The sequence below is a fragment of the Amborella trichopoda genome, chromosome 6 (genome assembly GCF_054954075.1).
Source record: "Amborella trichopoda isolate Santa Cruz 75 chromosome 6, AtrichopodaSantaCruz75HAP2 v2.0, whole genome shotgun sequence".
NCBI lineage: Eukaryota > Viridiplantae > Streptophyta > Magnoliopsida > Amborellales > Amborellaceae > Amborella > Amborella trichopoda.
In genome coordinates, this window is record NC_142341.1 from 33,720,297 (window position 1) to 33,739,113 (window position 18,817).

The 18,817-nt window shown below is 35.5% G+C and overlaps 1 protein-coding gene across 7 annotated transcripts in view; it reads right to left on the reverse strand.

Moving 5' to 3' along the window:
• The window catches only part of PDE312 (Nucleic acid-binding, OB-fold-like protein), a 68,271-nt gene that overhangs the window by 32,546 nt on the left and 16,908 nt on the right, over window positions 1–18,817 (reverse strand). For 3 of the 7 annotated variants that reach the window (XR_016057755.1, XR_016057756.1, XM_088869733.1), the window contains exons 4-5: window positions 14,448–14,521; window positions 10,496–10,577 (exon numbers count right to left, since the gene is read on the reverse strand). Coding sequence is in view for 4 of the 7 variants with exons in the window: in XM_088869733.1 (XP_088725859.1) it covers window positions 10,496–10,577; window positions 14,448–14,521 (156 nt within the window). In the remaining 3 variants the exon portion in view is untranslated. Of the gene's footprint in view, window positions 1–9,750; window positions 9,914–10,043; window positions 10,173–10,495; window positions 10,578–10,810; window positions 11,658–14,447; window positions 14,522–18,817 lie in introns of those variants that run through there. The other 4 variants (XR_016057757.1, XM_088869735.1, XM_088869734.1 and 1 more) reach the window with 4 other exon arrangements.

An 18,817-nucleotide genomic window follows, 5' to 3' on the forward strand; every position in this document is an offset into this window, starting at 1 on the left:
AATGGTGGGATATCTTCCAAATGGATCTCACCAAAGTCACCCCAAAGAGAATACCTCCTGAATCACCTATATACCAGAAAGACCCAAATACTCCAAACACTTCATTTGATTTTCCCACTTATTTAAGAACCATGCTTCAAACCAACCCTCATGCATCCAGGGACGAACTTGAAAAACAAATGAAAGAGATATTTGCTGAAGCAGGAAGAAAACCGACATCTTCCGAAGAAACAGTTCAGTCCTCTCCTCTCCACACCAATAGGTATCTTCAGCTCAGTCAAGGGGATCCAGAAGAAACAGATCCAGACGAGACAGATCCAGAAGAAGATGATCCAGACGAGTTTAGCCAGAGACCATAATCATCACCTTGCAAAAAAGAAAGATAATATGGGTCCTACCACCAAAAAGGACACTCATTGTAATAAGGCCAAAAGAGCCGAGATAATTTACTTTTTACCATGTTTTTTACCACTAGCACTTTTGCCATACCACCGACACTTCTTTTTGTCTTTTTGTCATAGACATCTGGGCCCCTCTCTTTTGTCCATATGCACCAAAGATTCCCTTTTCTTTGTCCACATATGCACTCCACATATTCTCTCTCTTTTCCTTTTTTGTCCAATACAAAATAGCTGCCAGCTGTTTTTCCATCATACCCCACTGGCCGACAAAAGCATCTGCTTCATTTGTCCTTTTGCCAGCTGCTTTCCTCCACCGACAAAGCTATCTTGTCCTCTTCTCCTTTTGCCAGCTGCTTTCCTCCACCGACAAAGCTATCTTGTCCTCTTCTCACCTAATGGCCAGCTGTAAAGCCAAAGGAATCTCCCACGACTCCTATAAGAAGGAAGCACCTCCTTCATTCCAGAGCAGGGCCTCACTCCTCCACTCTTCCAGAGCCTCTCCTCTTCCAGAGCCAAGCTTTCCCTTCTACCCGAAGCCTTAACCTACCTCAACCTACCTGAAGCCTCTCAACTTACCTGAAGTCTCTCAACCTTACCGGAAACCCTCATCAACCTCTCAACCTTACCGGAAACCCTCAGACCTCCGATGATCTCAAACCTCCGATGACCTCAGACCTCCGATGATCTCAAACCTCCGATGACCTCAGACCTCCGATGATCTCAAACCTCCGATAACCTCAGACCTCCGATGACCTCAGACCTCTGATAACTTCAGACCACCTGTAACCTCAGACCACCTGAACCTCTGAACCTCCGGCCACCTGAACCTCTGAAACTCAGGCCACCTGAACCTTTACACCTCTGCTCTGCATCTGTGCACCTCTGCTCTACATCTGTACACCTCTGATCTACACCTGCATCCGAACTCTGCAATTGTTCCCATTCACAGCTATCACTGCCCTCATAGCTGAACCAGGTTCTCTCTCTCCTCACTCTTAATGTGTGATTGCAATATCAATAATTTGCCTTCTTACTGTCCTCACCACTGGAAACTCTTTTCCAGTTACTGTATATGCACCCAGTAAGTCTTATGCTCCCTTTTTCGTTTATTCTTGCTTTCCTGTTTTAGTTTCTCTGTAATATTTGCTTGTAATCTTCCCTGTAAATGATAATAAGATGCTAGTGTGATTTCTTAGCAAATTTCTATGCAGTTTAAAATTTTATTTAATATTAAAATAGGTGATATTAGTTATGCTCAATGGATTGTAATTGACATCTCTATAATTCCTCTCATAGGAATCATACTACTCTGTTTAAATTACTACAGAATTTTACAATCATTAATCCAATATAACAGCTTGCTGTTTACTGATTTATTATAACTCTATTATCCGCAATAGTCGAAGACTTAGAACTAAAATCAATCAATCAAAATAGATAAAACCTAATCAAAAGACAGTGCTGTAGATCCTGGCGCAAAGTGGTATCAAATATAAAGTAATTGAAGAGCAATTACAAATGCCTTCAATCCAACAAAAGATTCAATCAATACAAAAGCAAATAGAAACCTCAATATGCAGCGAACATCCTAATGCTTTTTGGGATAGGAAAAAACATAGTATCAGTTTGCCATATGAATCAACTTTCACTGAAAGTCAAATCCCTACGAAAGCTAGGCCAATACAAATGAATACTGTTTTATTAGAAATGTGTAAAAATGAAATAGCAGAACTCCTACAGAGAAAGCTCATTAGACCAAGTTCTTCACCTTGGAGTTGTGCAGCTTTTTATGTTAACAAAAATGCTGAAAAAGAAAGAGGAGTTCCTAGATTGGTAATAAACTATAAACCATTAAATTGAACTGTAAGTGATCTGATATATATATACATATATATATGTATATGTATATATATATACATATATATATATATATACATATATATATATACATACATATACATATATATATATATATATATATATATATATATATATATATATATATATATATACATATATATGTATATATATATATCAGAGCGGGATCCACTTTTTGGAGAATATGGTCAAGCAATAACAAAAATATTTCTAGCGGAACATCTTTCACAATCTCTGAAGAAATGGTTCACTACCACGTAGGAACAGATGAGCGAGTGGAGAAGAAATAACAGTAAGGGATGGGATACGACGACACAACCATATGGAGGTTGGATGATCATGGCTTGTGTCAAGTAAGGCTATTCTCAGCCTACTCACGCTTCTTATCGTGTTCCATTTACAGTTCCTTGGTTTGATGGTACATATATATATATATATATATATATATATATATATATATATATATATATATATATATATATATATGAGTAAACCTTACAATAGCTGGGCATCTATAATGAATAGTAATATAGGTGGAATGGGAGCCGTCAAGTCTTCATCATGTGGTTCAAAATGCATATCACTATATGAATTTTAATATTTTTTCTAAAAATCGGATCATAATAAAATTTTAGACGTGTGCTAAAAAATACGGCGCACAATTAAAAAATATATAAAAAATATTTCTGAAAATATAAAATGACTGAAATACCCTTGAACAATGATGGGGGTAATTTGGTCATTTTAAATTATTGTAAATAATTTTTTTATATTTTTATAAGGTGCGCAATAGTGTTAGGTACATACATCGAAAATTTCATCTTAATCATATTTACAGAAAAAAATCAAAATTCATATGGTGATATACATTCTGAACCACATGATGAAGATTTGACAGCTGAGATTCCACCTATATTACTATTCATTATAGCTGCCCCAGCTATTGTTAGCTTTGTCCTTTTTCCTATATATATATATGGAAAAGTTTATATAAGGTGGCAACCTTAAAATGTAGAACTACGGATGCACCTCAAAAATCCATCGGAAAAGGTGGTTTTAATGTTGAAAAACTCTCTAATTGATTATCTTGAAGTTGAGATGTGTGATTATGAAAAAAAAAAGGATTTTGAGTCCCAAAAATGATGCATCTAACCGTCCATTTTCAAGATTTTCATATGTTTATAGATCTACTTGATTTTAATCATTTTTGGAGTTTAAAATTTTATAATTAAAATATGAAAGAGTACTTACATTCTACAAATACAAAGACTGGCGAAGAGCTTTCACTCCTCAGGACACTGACTTGGCAAGCTATTGAAATGACAATCACACATACAATCCTCACAATCACTCAAAGTCGATATGGCTTTATGAACACCACCCGATTTACAGGTTTTAAAACGAAAAAAAAAAAGAGATAAGAGTAGGATTGGCAGGGTTGTCAGAGCCAATAGTACTTCACAATAGTGAACTGAAGATAAGTCATACTGTTTTAAAGGCAAGAGCTTAATAAAATTTCTCATTAGAGGTGGGTCCGAGAGTTGAAACCGAGGTAATAGTAGTCCATCGCCGAAAAAGGCCATGAGAGCCGCGAAAAGGCCCAGTGACATAAATCTATTGACCCGAGTATTCATCCGTCACCCTAAATGGAAAATTTTATCAGGACATTGTCCAATAAAACAGCATGATCATCTAACAGTACCCTTAGAATAAAAAATAATGAAGAAATAATTATTGATAACATAGAAAAGCAAATACATAATTGGAACATACCCAAGGTTCCTATTACTGATATATATAAAAAAGGCACGTTTGAATTCAATACTAGTTATGCTATTAAAACAGTTGAACAAAGTGTTTCTGTTAATAATGAATAAGAAAGCTTCCAATTACTATTTGAGAAAATGTTACAAAAACATAAAGAAAAAGAATAGAAGTATCTGCATATAAGTTTAATCCAAATAGCAGTTAAGCCTTTAACTAGGTTAAGTCTAAATAATTCTATATTATTATGTTTAAGAGATAGTAGGCATAATAAATTTTCAAATTCGATCCTAGGAATAGTTGAGTCGAGCCTCTGCAAGGGTCCTATATATTTTAATTGTTTTCTTAACTTTTCTGTTTCTCTAACGGATCCCAATTTATTAAAAGTTCTCACTCTAAATCTTAAAACACAGGGATTTGATATGAAACCTGGTTCCCAAAATATTGCCCTAATTTACAGAATATGTTATAAGGTAATGAATACCCTCAATCCTAATGTCCTCCAGATGGATACCAAAGGACAAACAGTACTCTTCCAGACAAATATCGAAAAATCAAATACTGTTGTTCCTAGAGCTATAACCTGGTCACAAATTACATTGCCCGAAAACTAGTCGATACATAATGAAAACCAGCAGTTTAGGACACCAATTAGCCGTGAACCAAACCAAATAATAGAATACCCCGATGATAATATTGAAATACAATTTAGTGCCAATAGAAGAACTAGATTAAATTTCTCAGAAGGATCTAGTAGAACCACTAGTAGGATACCCACTCCTTCTAGGAACTCTACCTCCTCAATACAAGATAGGTCAATAATAGAAGGATTAACTAGAACTGATAGTAATATCCATTTACTAGTCTATAGAATCAATGAATCCCATTCTACTGGAAATGAACCGACCTTTTCGGATCTAGATTTTAGTGTTCTAACACTTCAGGAGGAAAGGAAATTCAAAATGGATATAGATTCTTTAAAAGATGATTACCTTGCCAAAGAAAATAAAACTATAAGAAATTGGTATCTAGAAGAGTTTCCCTAAGAAATGTTGGATGCTCTACATAAGAGATATAATAAGTTCGTAAAAAAGAATAAACAAAATATAGGATTTTTTATCTGGTTAAGGGCTACCTTAGAAGAAAAGGACATTGTAGTTCCTAGATTTGAATTAAATACCATTGAAAACCAATACCAAACCAAGGCGAAGAAATGCAAAGTATGCATCCGCCTGAAACAAACCTTCAAATAAAAGGAACTTTGAAAGAAAAACCTGATACAAAAGCTACCCCGTATAAGTTAATTCCAAAAGAAAATGAACACCATAGCCATAAGATAGATGTCATTCCTCATATAATTGAACAAAATAACTATACTAATCTATACCTTAAATCCATTGGTAAACAAACTACCAGGATTGAAAATATAGTTAGTAAGGTCCAAGCCATAAAAGGGGTAGGAGAACCAACAAAGGCAGTCTTATTCAAACCTCCTCCAGAATTAAATAAAGGAAGATTCAGCTTGGAAGGAATAAAGAAAAAAGAAGAAAATAAAGAGTTAGTTGATGAACTAATAAAAAAAATTTCCAAGCTTAATATAAAGGAAGATAAAAAGGGGAAAGAGTATGATAGTTGAATCAGAAGCTTTGGTATTACAAGAAAACCTTGAAGATATACAAAACAAGGAAAAAGCTTTTAAAGAAGACGAACTTAGCCAAAGCATAAATAGAATAGATTATAGAAGAAAATGGAGACCAACGGCCCAATCAAGAATGTACCATACTAGGCCAACCCCAGTGGATATACAGTTTGAGGAAGACCTAATCTCTAGTACTGTATCTATTTAGGGAGAACTATAGTCAATTGGAATATCGATGGTATGTCTGACCATCAAATTTTAGATACAATGAAACATATGACCATGTATGCCACTGAATGTAAAGTAGCAGGAAACCATGATCAAGAGGTGGCTAAGGCCATTGTTTGTGGTTTCACAGGATGGTTAAAAGGATGGTGGGATTTCCACATGAGTGAAACCGCTAAACAACAGATATTAAATGCTACAAGACAGTGGACTCTAAAAAATGAATATAATCAAGAAATACCCCAAAGTGAAAGTGATGCCATAAATACACCTATTTATACTATAACCCTACATTTTGTAGGCAGTACCTCTTTGTTAGATGCTAGGTCAGAAGACCTATTATCCAATCTAAAATGTCCGACTTTATCTCACTATAAATGGTATAAGGACGTCTTCTTTTCTCGCCTTCTGTCAAGAGAAGATAGCAGTGCAGATCATTGGAAAGAGAAGTTTATAGCAGGCCTACCATACTTATTTGCGGAAAAGGTAAAGACTATTAAAGAATAAAAATAATGGAATAATACCATATTCTCTTTACACTTTAGGAGAACTTTATGCAGAAATCGGTGAAGAAGGACTTGCCCTGTGTACCGATCTAAACCTTAAGAGGCAATTAGACAAACAAAGAATGACGGGCAAGAAAGAACTTGCTGATTTTTGCGAACAGTTCGATTATAATACTATTCCACCATCTGATAAAACTCATAAAAAGAAAAATAAATATAAAAAACATAAATCTGGCCATAAAACTAGTAAATTTAGCAATAAAGAGAAATTTAACAAAAAATTTGCCCCAAAAAATAACTTTAAGAAATCAAAGGGCAGAAAGAAACTACCAGTATGTTATAATTGTGGAAAAGTAGGACATTATAAAAATAGTTGTAAAATAAAAAAGAAAATTAATACTTTGCAAATAGAAAATGATGTAAAAAATCAGTTATATCAAATCCTGCAATTAGATGAAACATCTGATATAAGCTCATCAAGCTGACCCAGAGCCTACTTGGAGAAATAGAAGACGAAAGTCTAGTATTTAGTAGCTCAGATTCTGAAGAAAAAATGGAAATAGAGGATTGTTTCTGTCAGACTCTTACTGAGGAAGATAATCTAATTATAGAAATAATAGATAAAATCACTGACCCTGAAGCAAAGAGAGAAGCTTTAACCCAATTTACTCAAATAGAAAAAATAAAAAGAAAACCTCCCCTCTTATTAAAACACAAGACGACTATAGCCTAGCTAAAATCCTGAAAAGGATTAATAAAAAAGACAATAGTCAAAAAGAGTCATCTGTTGCTGAACTTAAGCATGAATTAATATAAGTAAAAAATGAATTAATAATTCTTAAAAATAGAATAAGGGTTTTAGAGTTAGCATCTAATATACATGATACCCTGGAGAATCAGATGAAGAACTAAAATTTAATAGTATCATAAATAATTATAAAAACCCCCTATCTCCAGTAATTGACACACCAGAATCATCAAATCAAAACAAGATATTATACAAACTGATGACAACATAAATCTTCTCAATAAAGTTATTACACAAAAATGGTTTGTCTTAATAAGAATAGTTGTTGGAAATGAATATAGTTTTCAGTCCCTAGCCTTAATAGATTCAGGGGCTGACCTCAATTGCATAAATCAAGGATTAGTACCAACAAAATACTTAGTAAGACAACACAAATATTAAATACTGCAGACGGTAATAGACTGATAATAAATTATAAGTTACCCAAAGCTGCAATATGTAATAATGGTAATTGTCTTGAAACGCCTTTTATAATGGTCAAAGGTTTAAACCAAGCAATGATCCTTGGAACACCTTTTTTAAATTTACTATATCCAATAAAAAATGATAGTTCAGAAATTGAATCTAATTTTAATGGACATAATATTAGATTTGAGTTTATTGATAAACCAAAAATAAAAATAAATAAATAGTGTCAAACAAACCCTAGAAAATAAGGAAAAATTCTTATACTATTTAAAAGAAAAAATAAGATATAAACAAATAAATGAGAAACTTGCTCTCCCAGAAAATATTAAAATAATTAATCAAATAAAAACAAAAATAGAAATTGAAATATGCGCTGATTTGCCTAGTGCATTCTGGAATAGAAAAAAACACATAGTAAGTTTGCCTTACGAAGAAAACTTTCATGAAAGAAATAATCATACTAAAGCTAGACCCATTCAAATGAATCCTAGACCCCTTCAGATTTGCAAAAAGCAAATCGATGAATTACTTGATAAGCAGCTAATCAGAAAAAGTTCGTCGCCATGGAGCTGTTCTGCTTTTTATGTTGACAAAGCTTCAGAGAAAGAAAGGGGAGTCCCTAGACTAGTGATAAACTATAAACCGCTAAATAAGGTACTGAAATGGGTAAGGTATCCTATTCCAAATAAAAAAGATTAGTTAGATAGACTTCTCAATGCTTGCATATTTTCTAAATTCGATCTTAAGTCAGGATATTGGCAAATACAAATTTCTGAAAAAGATAGATACAAAACTGCTTTCAATGTCCCTTTTGGACAATACGAATGGAACGTAATGCCCTTTGGGCTCAAAAACGCTCCTTCCGAATTTCAAAATATTATGAATGATGTTTTCAATCCCTATATAAAATTTATGATTATTTATATTGATGATGTTCTAATATTTTCGGCCTTTTCAACAACATATCAAACACATAAACGTCTTTATAAATGCGATCAAAGCAGCAGGCCTCGTAGTGTCTGCTAAGAAAATTAGTCTGTGCCAAACCAAGATAAGATTCTTGGGTCATAATATATATCAAGGAAATATCATTCCCATTGATAGAGCTATAGAATTTGTTAGTAAATTCCCAGATATTATTTTAGAAAAAACTGAATTACAAAGGTTTTTGGAATGTCTAAATTATATTTCAGATTTTTATAAAAATTTAGCTCTATACATATATATATATATACATATATATATATATATATGGGATAATCTAAACTTCACAGCCCTTCAAATTACAATGGTTCAAGATAGAGGGAGTTGTGAAGGGTGGATTTATTAATTTTGTAGTCTATTTTTTAAAAAATGTTACTTTTGTGGGGCAATTTGGTAAATATTACTACAAGACAAAGGGTACTTTTGTCATCTCCATAAGGGGTAAAATTGAAATTTTAACTAAAAGACAAGGGCACTCTACAAATAAAGTTCCAGAAGACTAACTTCCAAAATGGCATTGTATTTTTGTAACAATTTCAAATTTGCCCTTGCTTAATGATAAAGTTACCTATTTAAATAATTTTTTAATGAAAAACTAATCATTGTTTTGATAAATACACCCATCACAACCCCTTCTAACTTGAACCTCTGTATTTTGAGGGGTTGTTAACTCTAGACAAACCCTATATATATATATATATATATATACTGACCTCTTGACTCTCGGGGTTATGTGACTCTTGGCTCGAGTGCACCAATATCCTAGAGTCACGTCGCTCTCGTACACTCCCATTGTGCTCAAGAGCTATAATATGTCGGGGTTTCACCTTGAAAGGCCACCACTCCACATTATTCAGTGATACAGCTTCTTTAGGTACTTATCTCTAATCAATAGCATCTATTAGTACCCAAAGCCTATATGTCTCCATAAAGAGGCTACACCAGTTCTGCAAAGGCAGGATTTTGAACTCATACTATACAGAAGAGGGACAAGAAGACTGAGATATAAGTCATATTTCCAGAATAGTTTCTACAACAAACATTTGTAGTACTCTCAGGTATCCATTTCATGTTACTGGTGGAACGACACTCCTGTCAGAGAGAGGGAGAGACACAAAAACAGATATGTATACATACCTTCATATAGTAGGATTCATCTAGATAATGGCAGGTGGCCAGCATAAAAGTGACCTCTAAGATGGGAGGCAAATGCCTTGACAGCTACTTAATGTATTTCGCAGTTCCCAAGTCCCAGATGACCCCAAAACATTTCTCCATGTCCAACTTTTCGGAAATGTGGCTGTATAAAAAGGAGAATTAATGAGAATGCAACCGATCATGTTTTGTGGATGGCACAGATGCAGCTCAGGACAAGGCAAACAAATATGGTACATGACATGCAACTGACAGTTGATCAGTATCACCTATACCTCCAAGCCTGCACGTTTATTAACCCATCAGCCAAGCGCCAAAGTAAAATAACAGGCAGCACCAATTGTTTTCCTCATTCCGAATTGAAGCAGTTTATATCTAGTATCGCTGCTCACAGTAGGTATCTATAAAGGTGCATTCTAGATTCAATCCCACCATTATTACAGCTCAATTGAAGAGTCAGTTCAGTAGGAACAGTAATAGGCGAACAATAATGTATTCCAAATATGAAACGTAAACCACATATTTGGGTTGAAGCAGGACCAAGCAAATAGAATTTTTGGTTCAATGCCAAGTAGTACCTAAATGCGCCTACAAATGACGAAAGATGAATGCTTTTGGGTAACTTAAGGCATTTCCTTCTTTTCCATTAAGAAGCAGATATAGTGGCAGTAGGTAAATAAAAAGTAAACAATTAAAGTATCATATCTGCTAAGTCCTTTTCACTTACCAGAATCTCAACATAGACATGCATACCAATCTTTATATGATGGCGTATCCAAAACCAATCATTTCCTTTAATCGGGACCCACCTAGATCATTAAAGAAATGTAATTAATGTGACAGAAAGATAAGATCTTGAAGAAAAGGGGAAAACAAAAACTCATTAATTATATATTCTAACAAAGCTGAAATTCAGTACGACAATGGCACAGCTACAATTATTTTGCCACGTGAATCCATAATAAAAATTGAACAGTTCAAGGTTTTCAATAAGTAACTATAACGATATAGAGAGGCAAAAAAAGTAGAAAGGAACAGCTACCTCATATTTAGAAAAATAGAACAGCTAAGTTGAAATCTATGTCATACTTGCATTCCACCACACAAATCTCTGTCAAGGAAACAGCAAAGTATCTAGAGTCTTAGATGCCCCATTTCTTCAATGGAGAGATATTTCTAAAATCAACAATAAAGACAATCTCAGGAATAAGGTCTGCTAATTTAAGGTTACTAGACCTAGATGGATGGGATCTCCACCCCTAAATACGAAAAAGGGCATCCGAGGGAAGGGGAACAGAAAACCATTCAGTTGGTCAATAATCAAGAAAATACCCCTAAATACTCAACCGTCGGATCTTTGGTCGAACAGAATATTAGTATCTCCGGAGTCAAGAACTGGGCTTTTGAAGAGTCTAGAATTTTATTAGATGACACCCATGACAACCATCAAAGAGAGGGAAATATTAAGGAAAAGGAATCCAAAGTTCAACAGATGAAGAATGGTAGAAACAAAAAGTCTTCAGCTTCAATTTGTGTCAGTACCATCCCAAAGGTCAAAAGTGGTAAACAGGTGATTTCGACCTGAAGTTGCCCAAGAAGCATTCTTCTACTTTCCCTTGACAAGCAAGAACATTTAGCTATAATTAGTTGGAATCTGATTCTTATCAAGGTCACTTATTGGATCTCTAAAAAATAAGATTATACAATTTTAAGGCCTATTAATTCGCTTAGCCAAAAAAAGAAGGGGAAAAAAGAAAGACGCATATTCATGCATGCAGCTTGATCTCAACTCTTCTTTATGGCTGAAACAACAAGTCCTTCGCTATCATTCTTCATTCAAATGGTGCTGCACTAATGATTGTTAAGCACTACACTGTCCTTTCCTCCGTCTGACAAAACATTGTTTAACTGAGATCAGTATAGTAATGGGAGAGAAGTTCAAACTTAAATTCAAAGGAAAGCAAGGATAGAAGCCCCGCATACGCTTTCAACAAGAGATCCCACGAGCTATGTTATCATGTCAAGAATTGACCCGATACATTAATACATATTGAAAGAAGGACACGTGTGATCTAGCCAAAGTATATAATAATTTTTTTCTTTCTTTTGCAATTCTTTTCTTTTCTTCACAGCTTAGATCACTCACAAATAGTCCTTTTACAATATAATCACTTCAAATAACATAAAAGAAAAGAATACAATAGGATCTCAAGAACTTGAAGCCATTCAAAACCACATTTTTCATTAACAAAAGAAACGACACAAAGTATGCTTGGGAATGAAGAAAGCAATAAAACAAATAAGTAAGAAACAAAAGAGGGTACTGGAGATTACCTCAACCGGGCTTCTTACACCCCACAACGAGTTACCACCTTCCGATGGTGCGGGCTCTAATGGTCAACCTTCAATCTCAAAGGGGAAATAAGTTTGGACAAGCCACACCAATGAAACATGAACCCCTTTGATCACAAAATCAAACCCTAGGTGAATCCCCTTAGCAACCTAGTTTGAGAGAGAAACACTTCTCTTTTCTACCACAAGTCTATAGTCTAAACCCCAATGAGGGATGAGAGATCATGAGAGACACCATGAGAGAGAACCATAAGATGAGAGAGCGTGGGGCGTGCCCCACCTTTAGGGCATTCAAGAGAGAGAAAGAGAGTTTCTATTGGAGAGAGATACTCTAAGTGGGGCATGCCCCTTTGGTAGGTTAAGAGAGAGATGAAAACTGTGAAAGAGATAAGGTGTAGAGATTTGGGTTGGGATTAATCTTTTTTTTATAGTGCTTTGAACAAGATTAGGATTTTTTAGGGCTTTCCTCGGCTTGCCACTCATGTGAGATTGAATATGCACCATTGATCTTGGGTGACTTGTGGGGTGAGAGATATGAGTTATCTATTCCATAGATGTGTCATCAACATCCCATGGAAGGTGCTAGAACCATTACCCCCCACTTCCTAAACCATTTTCCCATCAATTAATTCAAATAAGAAATTAATATATCATAATATTATCCTTTTTTATTTTATGCATAAGTCTTCTAATACATTCCAAAATATTATTCGAATTTTCCTCAAAGCTTAAACTTTCTAAAACAACAGAAACTTATGTCTCAAGCTTTACAAAATAGAAAGTCTCCATAGATGGGGCGTGCAACCCATTGTGGCACATAATGGGCACCACCCAATTTGCTATGGTGAGCCCAAAAGACCTTTTGGACCTCTCATGCAATTATAATATTTTTTATAGTTTTAGAAATACACAATCATGATTTCAATATTTAAATCACTAGAAAATCAATATCTTTGTTTTGATAAATCCAAATTTGATAAATAAAATATCCAGAGATTCAGAAAAATTCAAATAACATTTCTAAAAATCATATATCATTATAATAAACCAAATTAAATACTTTGATGGGAAAATGATTTATATGGTCTAGGAATAAAATATCCACTGAGGCACTCCATGTCCAACAGCGAACTACGAACTACACATGCTTTCTTAAACCGACCCAGCGTTGCCCATGACCCACAGTCCACGCAGGGGATCATTAGTGGATCACCAAAGTCTAGCCAATAGGCAAGGGGTCGCAGTCCCAGTATATGGATTTTAGGTCCCCCCTGGAGACGAAACCAAGGTCATCCTGACCTGATGCAATCCATGGTTCGATGGTGCCCAGGGGGTATTTCTCATGCACACGCTTCACCCTGAAAGGTGGCACTCTTTCTCAAAAACAGCTATCAATTTTCATGTCGTGTGATAGTACAAATGATGAGGCTTTAGCCCCGTCTCTGAAGGCCTCCATCACACACAAGGGTCATACAGTCCCTCGGCTCACTCATCCAGGCATATTCCGACCTTATCAAGGGATAACCTATATAACTCTCATCGGTTTGTTTCTCTATGCCCAGGTAACATGGGTTTTTCCCAACCAGACCGACCTAGCACGTCAAGCACAATCCAGTATCAAAAAACATCGTTTGTTTAGTATGGTCCACAAAGGACCACACTCTCACTGAGTTCATGTTCCACTATATCATTTCATTTTACAAGTACTCATAAGGCCTTTAATGGCTACACTCACCCAACACATATCACTCCCTCAAGGCTTTGAATCTGATAGATTGAAATTACTTGGACATATATCTCAGATCGTGAGAATATGTATTAGGAGCTAAATTACAATAAAAAGGAAAAATAATCCACCACTAAGCTAGAAGGGTAAGATGATAGAAAACTAATGCATGAATTCTCTTGGTATAAGTACACTATTATGTTTCAGACTTAAGAAAGCGTAGTGGTCAGCCTCAAAAGCAATAACCTTTTTATAAAATAAGGAAAACACCTACCAATCTTTATTTATTTATGAACACCTTTTGACATCCTTCCATAGTATTATATAACCAATTAGGAAGAAAAGTACTATGTTAAAAGCAATGCATGCCAATGAGAAGTATGATGTGCCAATGGCTTTAAAGAAAGCCATTCACTATACTATATTACAAATGTCGCAAACTAGCAAGCGAAATGAAAAAATTATCATGCACTCGTTTATACGCAACCAGACTTGCTAAGTGTAATTTATACTAACATCGGAAGAGTATGATACCCATATCCCACAACCAATAGCAAAACTAATGCATGATCATATACCAGAGGCACAGTTGGCAAATTACCCATCATGTACACATCCAATGTCAACAAATGCTCCTTGATAAAGGTGCAAAGTGGTCACCACTCCTTGACAAATCTGCACAGCGAAAAGTCAAAATAGGTTGGCAAATCAATGGTTCTTCTCAATTTGTGTAGAAAAGCCAGGCATAGTTCTAATCAGCTCTAGAAAGGAAATGAGATCAAGTCATATATGAAAGATGTGGCTATGTGTAAGTCAAGACTACAAAATAAAATAAAATAAACTCTTCTTTATCTTATTATTGAATCTGAATTTCACAATACAATGTGACATAAATGAAAACTAAATCCCTAAATACAATCTAGGATGTTTCCTTTTATGGCTGAATTTAATAAACACAGTCCAGGAATGAAAACCAAGCTTCCACTAACAATTTAAGTACAACTAATGTTCCTGGAAACTCAGAATAAATATGCAAATATGACTGAAAAAAGAAAAAAAAAAAAAAAAGGAGCCTGGAAGACTTACTTGATTATGCCTAAAGTCATCCCCATAGGGTACACTCCACATCCAATTTCTTGACTGATAGTGCACTTCAATCCTATTATACTTGCTGAATTTTCAGAGCCAGGAAGCTTCCTAAGGCAATATCTCTCAAACTACGTTCTATAGAGCATAAACATAATTAAAGTATTGGAAACCCCTTTTTGAAATAATTAGGGCATGCCACAAGGCACCTCCCTTTTCTAGGGTTGCGTGTGCCCCTCTCTTCAAACCCTAATTAGGGTTAGGCGTGTCACCCCCTTTCTTTTCTTATATGGGTGGCGTGCTACCTAGAGAGAGAGGAGAGAGAAAGCTAGAGAAATGAGAGGCGAGAGAGTGGAGCGTGGAGGAGAGAAATCAAAAGAACGAGGCTATTGAATATTGTATAGAGAATGAAGGGGGTCCCCTGCTTATATAGGACTCAACCCCCCTAGGTATGCCTATCTAATTATGACTCACCTTGACCAATATCTAATTATGACTCACCTTGACCAATAGGAATTCAAGAAATATGTGAGGTGGGAGTAAAATAAATTTGAGTCACCCATTCCTTAAATTAACCATCATGATTTAGGGAGAAATATTAGGAACTTTATCCCCTTGATCTATGGCCCGTATCCACTTCTAGTCTAACTATAGGATAAGACCAATTTAAAACCTTCTAGAACTTCCTCTTTATCTCTTTAAAAATTGTAACAAGTCAAAATAAAATATTTTTGGTCAAAACTAACTCTCACAAAATGAGCACACATAATGTTTTATCTTAAAAGATTAACTTTAACCAACTTCAAATATCTTTAATGAAAAAATAACATTTGCAGAAATATTTCTAATACTAAAAATAAAATATCTAGAAGTGGACAGGTACCAATGGGTCAAAATAAGTGATTGTAAGGGCAGTCCACCCGATTCAGTGAGCATGATCCACAATTGCCTTCTCAAACCGATCCAACGAGACTCATGACCCACAGTCTGATGCAGGGGCTCATGATTGGCTCATCAAAGCTGGCCAATAAATAGTGGATTCATAGTCCCAAAATGTGGACGACAATTCCCTCCCTTAAGAGCAAGTCAAGCACAAATCCTATAGTGCAAGGAAGACTTTCTCTATGCACATGTACATGTATCCTTTTTTAGGGTTGCTTCTTGGTAATGCGGATGTCATATGTACATGTCGTGCAAAAGTTTGTTGAGGATTTAGTCGTTGCTCTCACAGGCCTACATCCACATACATGAGACAACACACATCTCCTGACCTACAATCTAACCCTAGGCATCTCTCCGATCTCAATAAGAGAAGACCATTGGCAGTGCCACATGCCAGGGGTAAAGGTTTTAAACATGATCAGGGCCATAGACCGCCTAACTCTTGGTTAGTCAAATAGCACACACTCCCACTAAAGTATATAATCCATTATAAATGTTAATTGCATGCTTTCATGGCCCTTAAAGGATACAAATCCCATTATCTCCTACTTGACCTTTAAAGGCCGTACAATCGCTCCCTCTCAATCTCATTAGGGCCCTTCGATTGTACATGCTTGGCAAATACATTTGGCACTAATCCTTTCATCAAAGGATCTACTAACATAGACCCTATCGAGAGAAGGGTAACATCAATCTCTCCAGCTTAGATCTTGTTGCAGATGTGGTAATAGTCCACCTTATTGTGCCTTGATTTCTTGTGAAACTGTGGCTCTTTAGTAACATATATTGCTGACAAACTGTCATAGAATATCTTACAACAGACACTTTACTAGATTGAATTTAAGTTGATTCAAGAACTTCTTCAACCAGACTACTTCTTTAGTTGTGAGACAACAAGCCACATACTTTGACTCCATAGTGGAGAGTGTAATGACATCATGTTTGCTTGAGCACCAGGAAACAGCTACACCTATAGAAGTGAAGATTTAACCAAATGTGAACTTCACCGCATTTGTGTTTCCCTGCTAGTCCACATCTGAATATCCTTATATCTATATATCCGAGCCTCCTCCATTCGCGAGCATGTGACTAACCTTTACCTTTAATTATCACAAAACTCATTTGATTGCTTTCTAGTGCTACATGCTTGGATTGCTCTAGAACCTGCTAATCACACTCATAGCAAATGATAAGTTTGGCCTTATCCCTTACATAGTGTACATTATTGATTAACTGCACTCTGTACGAGATTCTTTGCTTTTCTTTTGGAGTCATGGGACACATAGCTAAGCTTAGTTTGGTCTTCTTATCACAGGCATTAACATGGGCCTACAATTTTCGATTTCAAATCTTTCTAGAATTTTCTTACAATATGTCTCTTGAGTTAATTGAATGGCTCTCTCTCTTCTATTTTTTATGATCTTAATTCCCAAAACATATGATGCCTCTCCAAGATCTTTCATATTGAAATGTTGTGATAATAGAGCTTTTATAACGAACGTGAGTGACATTGAACTACTGGCAATTAACATGTAGCCCATATATAAAGAGATAAAGTGATAAACACAACATCACTCCCACTAACCTTGACATACATAGAATAATCCCGATTACGCCCAAAACCAGCTTTTAATAAGGTCTCTTGAAACTTAATGTACCACTGCCTTGATGCATGTTCAAGGCCATAAAGGGCTTTCCTAAATTTACACACCAGGTTTTCCTTTTCCATTTCTATGAACCCTCTGGTTGTTTCATGTAAATTTATTCTTCTAGCCCCAATTCAAAAATACAGTCTTAACATCCATCTAGTGGAGCTCGAAGTCGAAATGGGTTGTTATGGCTATTAGGATCTTAATGGAAGTGAACTTAGCTACAACGGAGAAGGTCTCATCATAATCTACTCCTTCCTAGGTAGACCTTTTAGCCACCAATCTAGCTTTGTATTTTTCTAGTTTCCCTTCGAAGTTCAATTTCTCCTTATAGATCCACTTGCAGACTATAGGTTTTCTATCAGGAGAGGTTTACTAAATTCCAAATATGGTTTTGTTTGATCAAGTTACGTTCATCAATCGGGACTTCTTCACACTGTGCCTATTCATGACAATTTATGGCTTCTTGATGGAACACGGTTCATGTAGGATTGTCGTTCAATCTTCTCATAATATTCTCCTAAGTAGGTGAAGAATTCACGTTTTCTACCTAATTTGGTTATTTCTCCTAGGAAGAGGCGGTTTGGTATCTTGGGCCTAACTCAGGTCACTTTCTCTTAGAAAATTCAACTTGTTTACAAGTGGCACGACCCTCAAGGGACTCTTCCTCAAGAAATCGAGCATCCTTGCTCTCAAGACAGCCCCTATATCAAGATTATAAAAATGGTATCCCTTACCTATGAACATGGACTTCACAATTTTCGATTCTAATTTTGTCATATTTTAATGGGGTATTAGGACATGGGCAAAGCATCCCCACACTCTAAGATGTTCAAGTGACAAACCCTAACCACTGAAAATCTCATGAGAAGTTAGTGGGACAATCTTTGTGGGAGTCTGGTTAAGAACGTAACTAATTGTTAAGACTGCTTCTCCTAAAAATCTAAGGAGAGTTTAGCATGCTCCCCACCATTTCCACCGGGACCTATTCCGTCTCTCTACTACCCCATTTTTCTTTGAGTTTACGCCATATTATATTTGTGCATGGTACCATGATAGTACAAAAATATTTAAATAATAGTGAGAAATATTCTTTATCCCCATCAGGTCTAAATTCTTTAACTTTCCCCTTTTTTTGGGTTTCTACCACAGCTTTGTCTTCTTTGAAATGGTCAACAGCATTTGACTTTTCCCATGACAAGTACACATGGCCAAAACGGGAGTAATCATCAATGAAAGTGATAAAGTACCTCTTTTGGCCCTTAGTGACCATATTTATAGGTCCCCAAATATA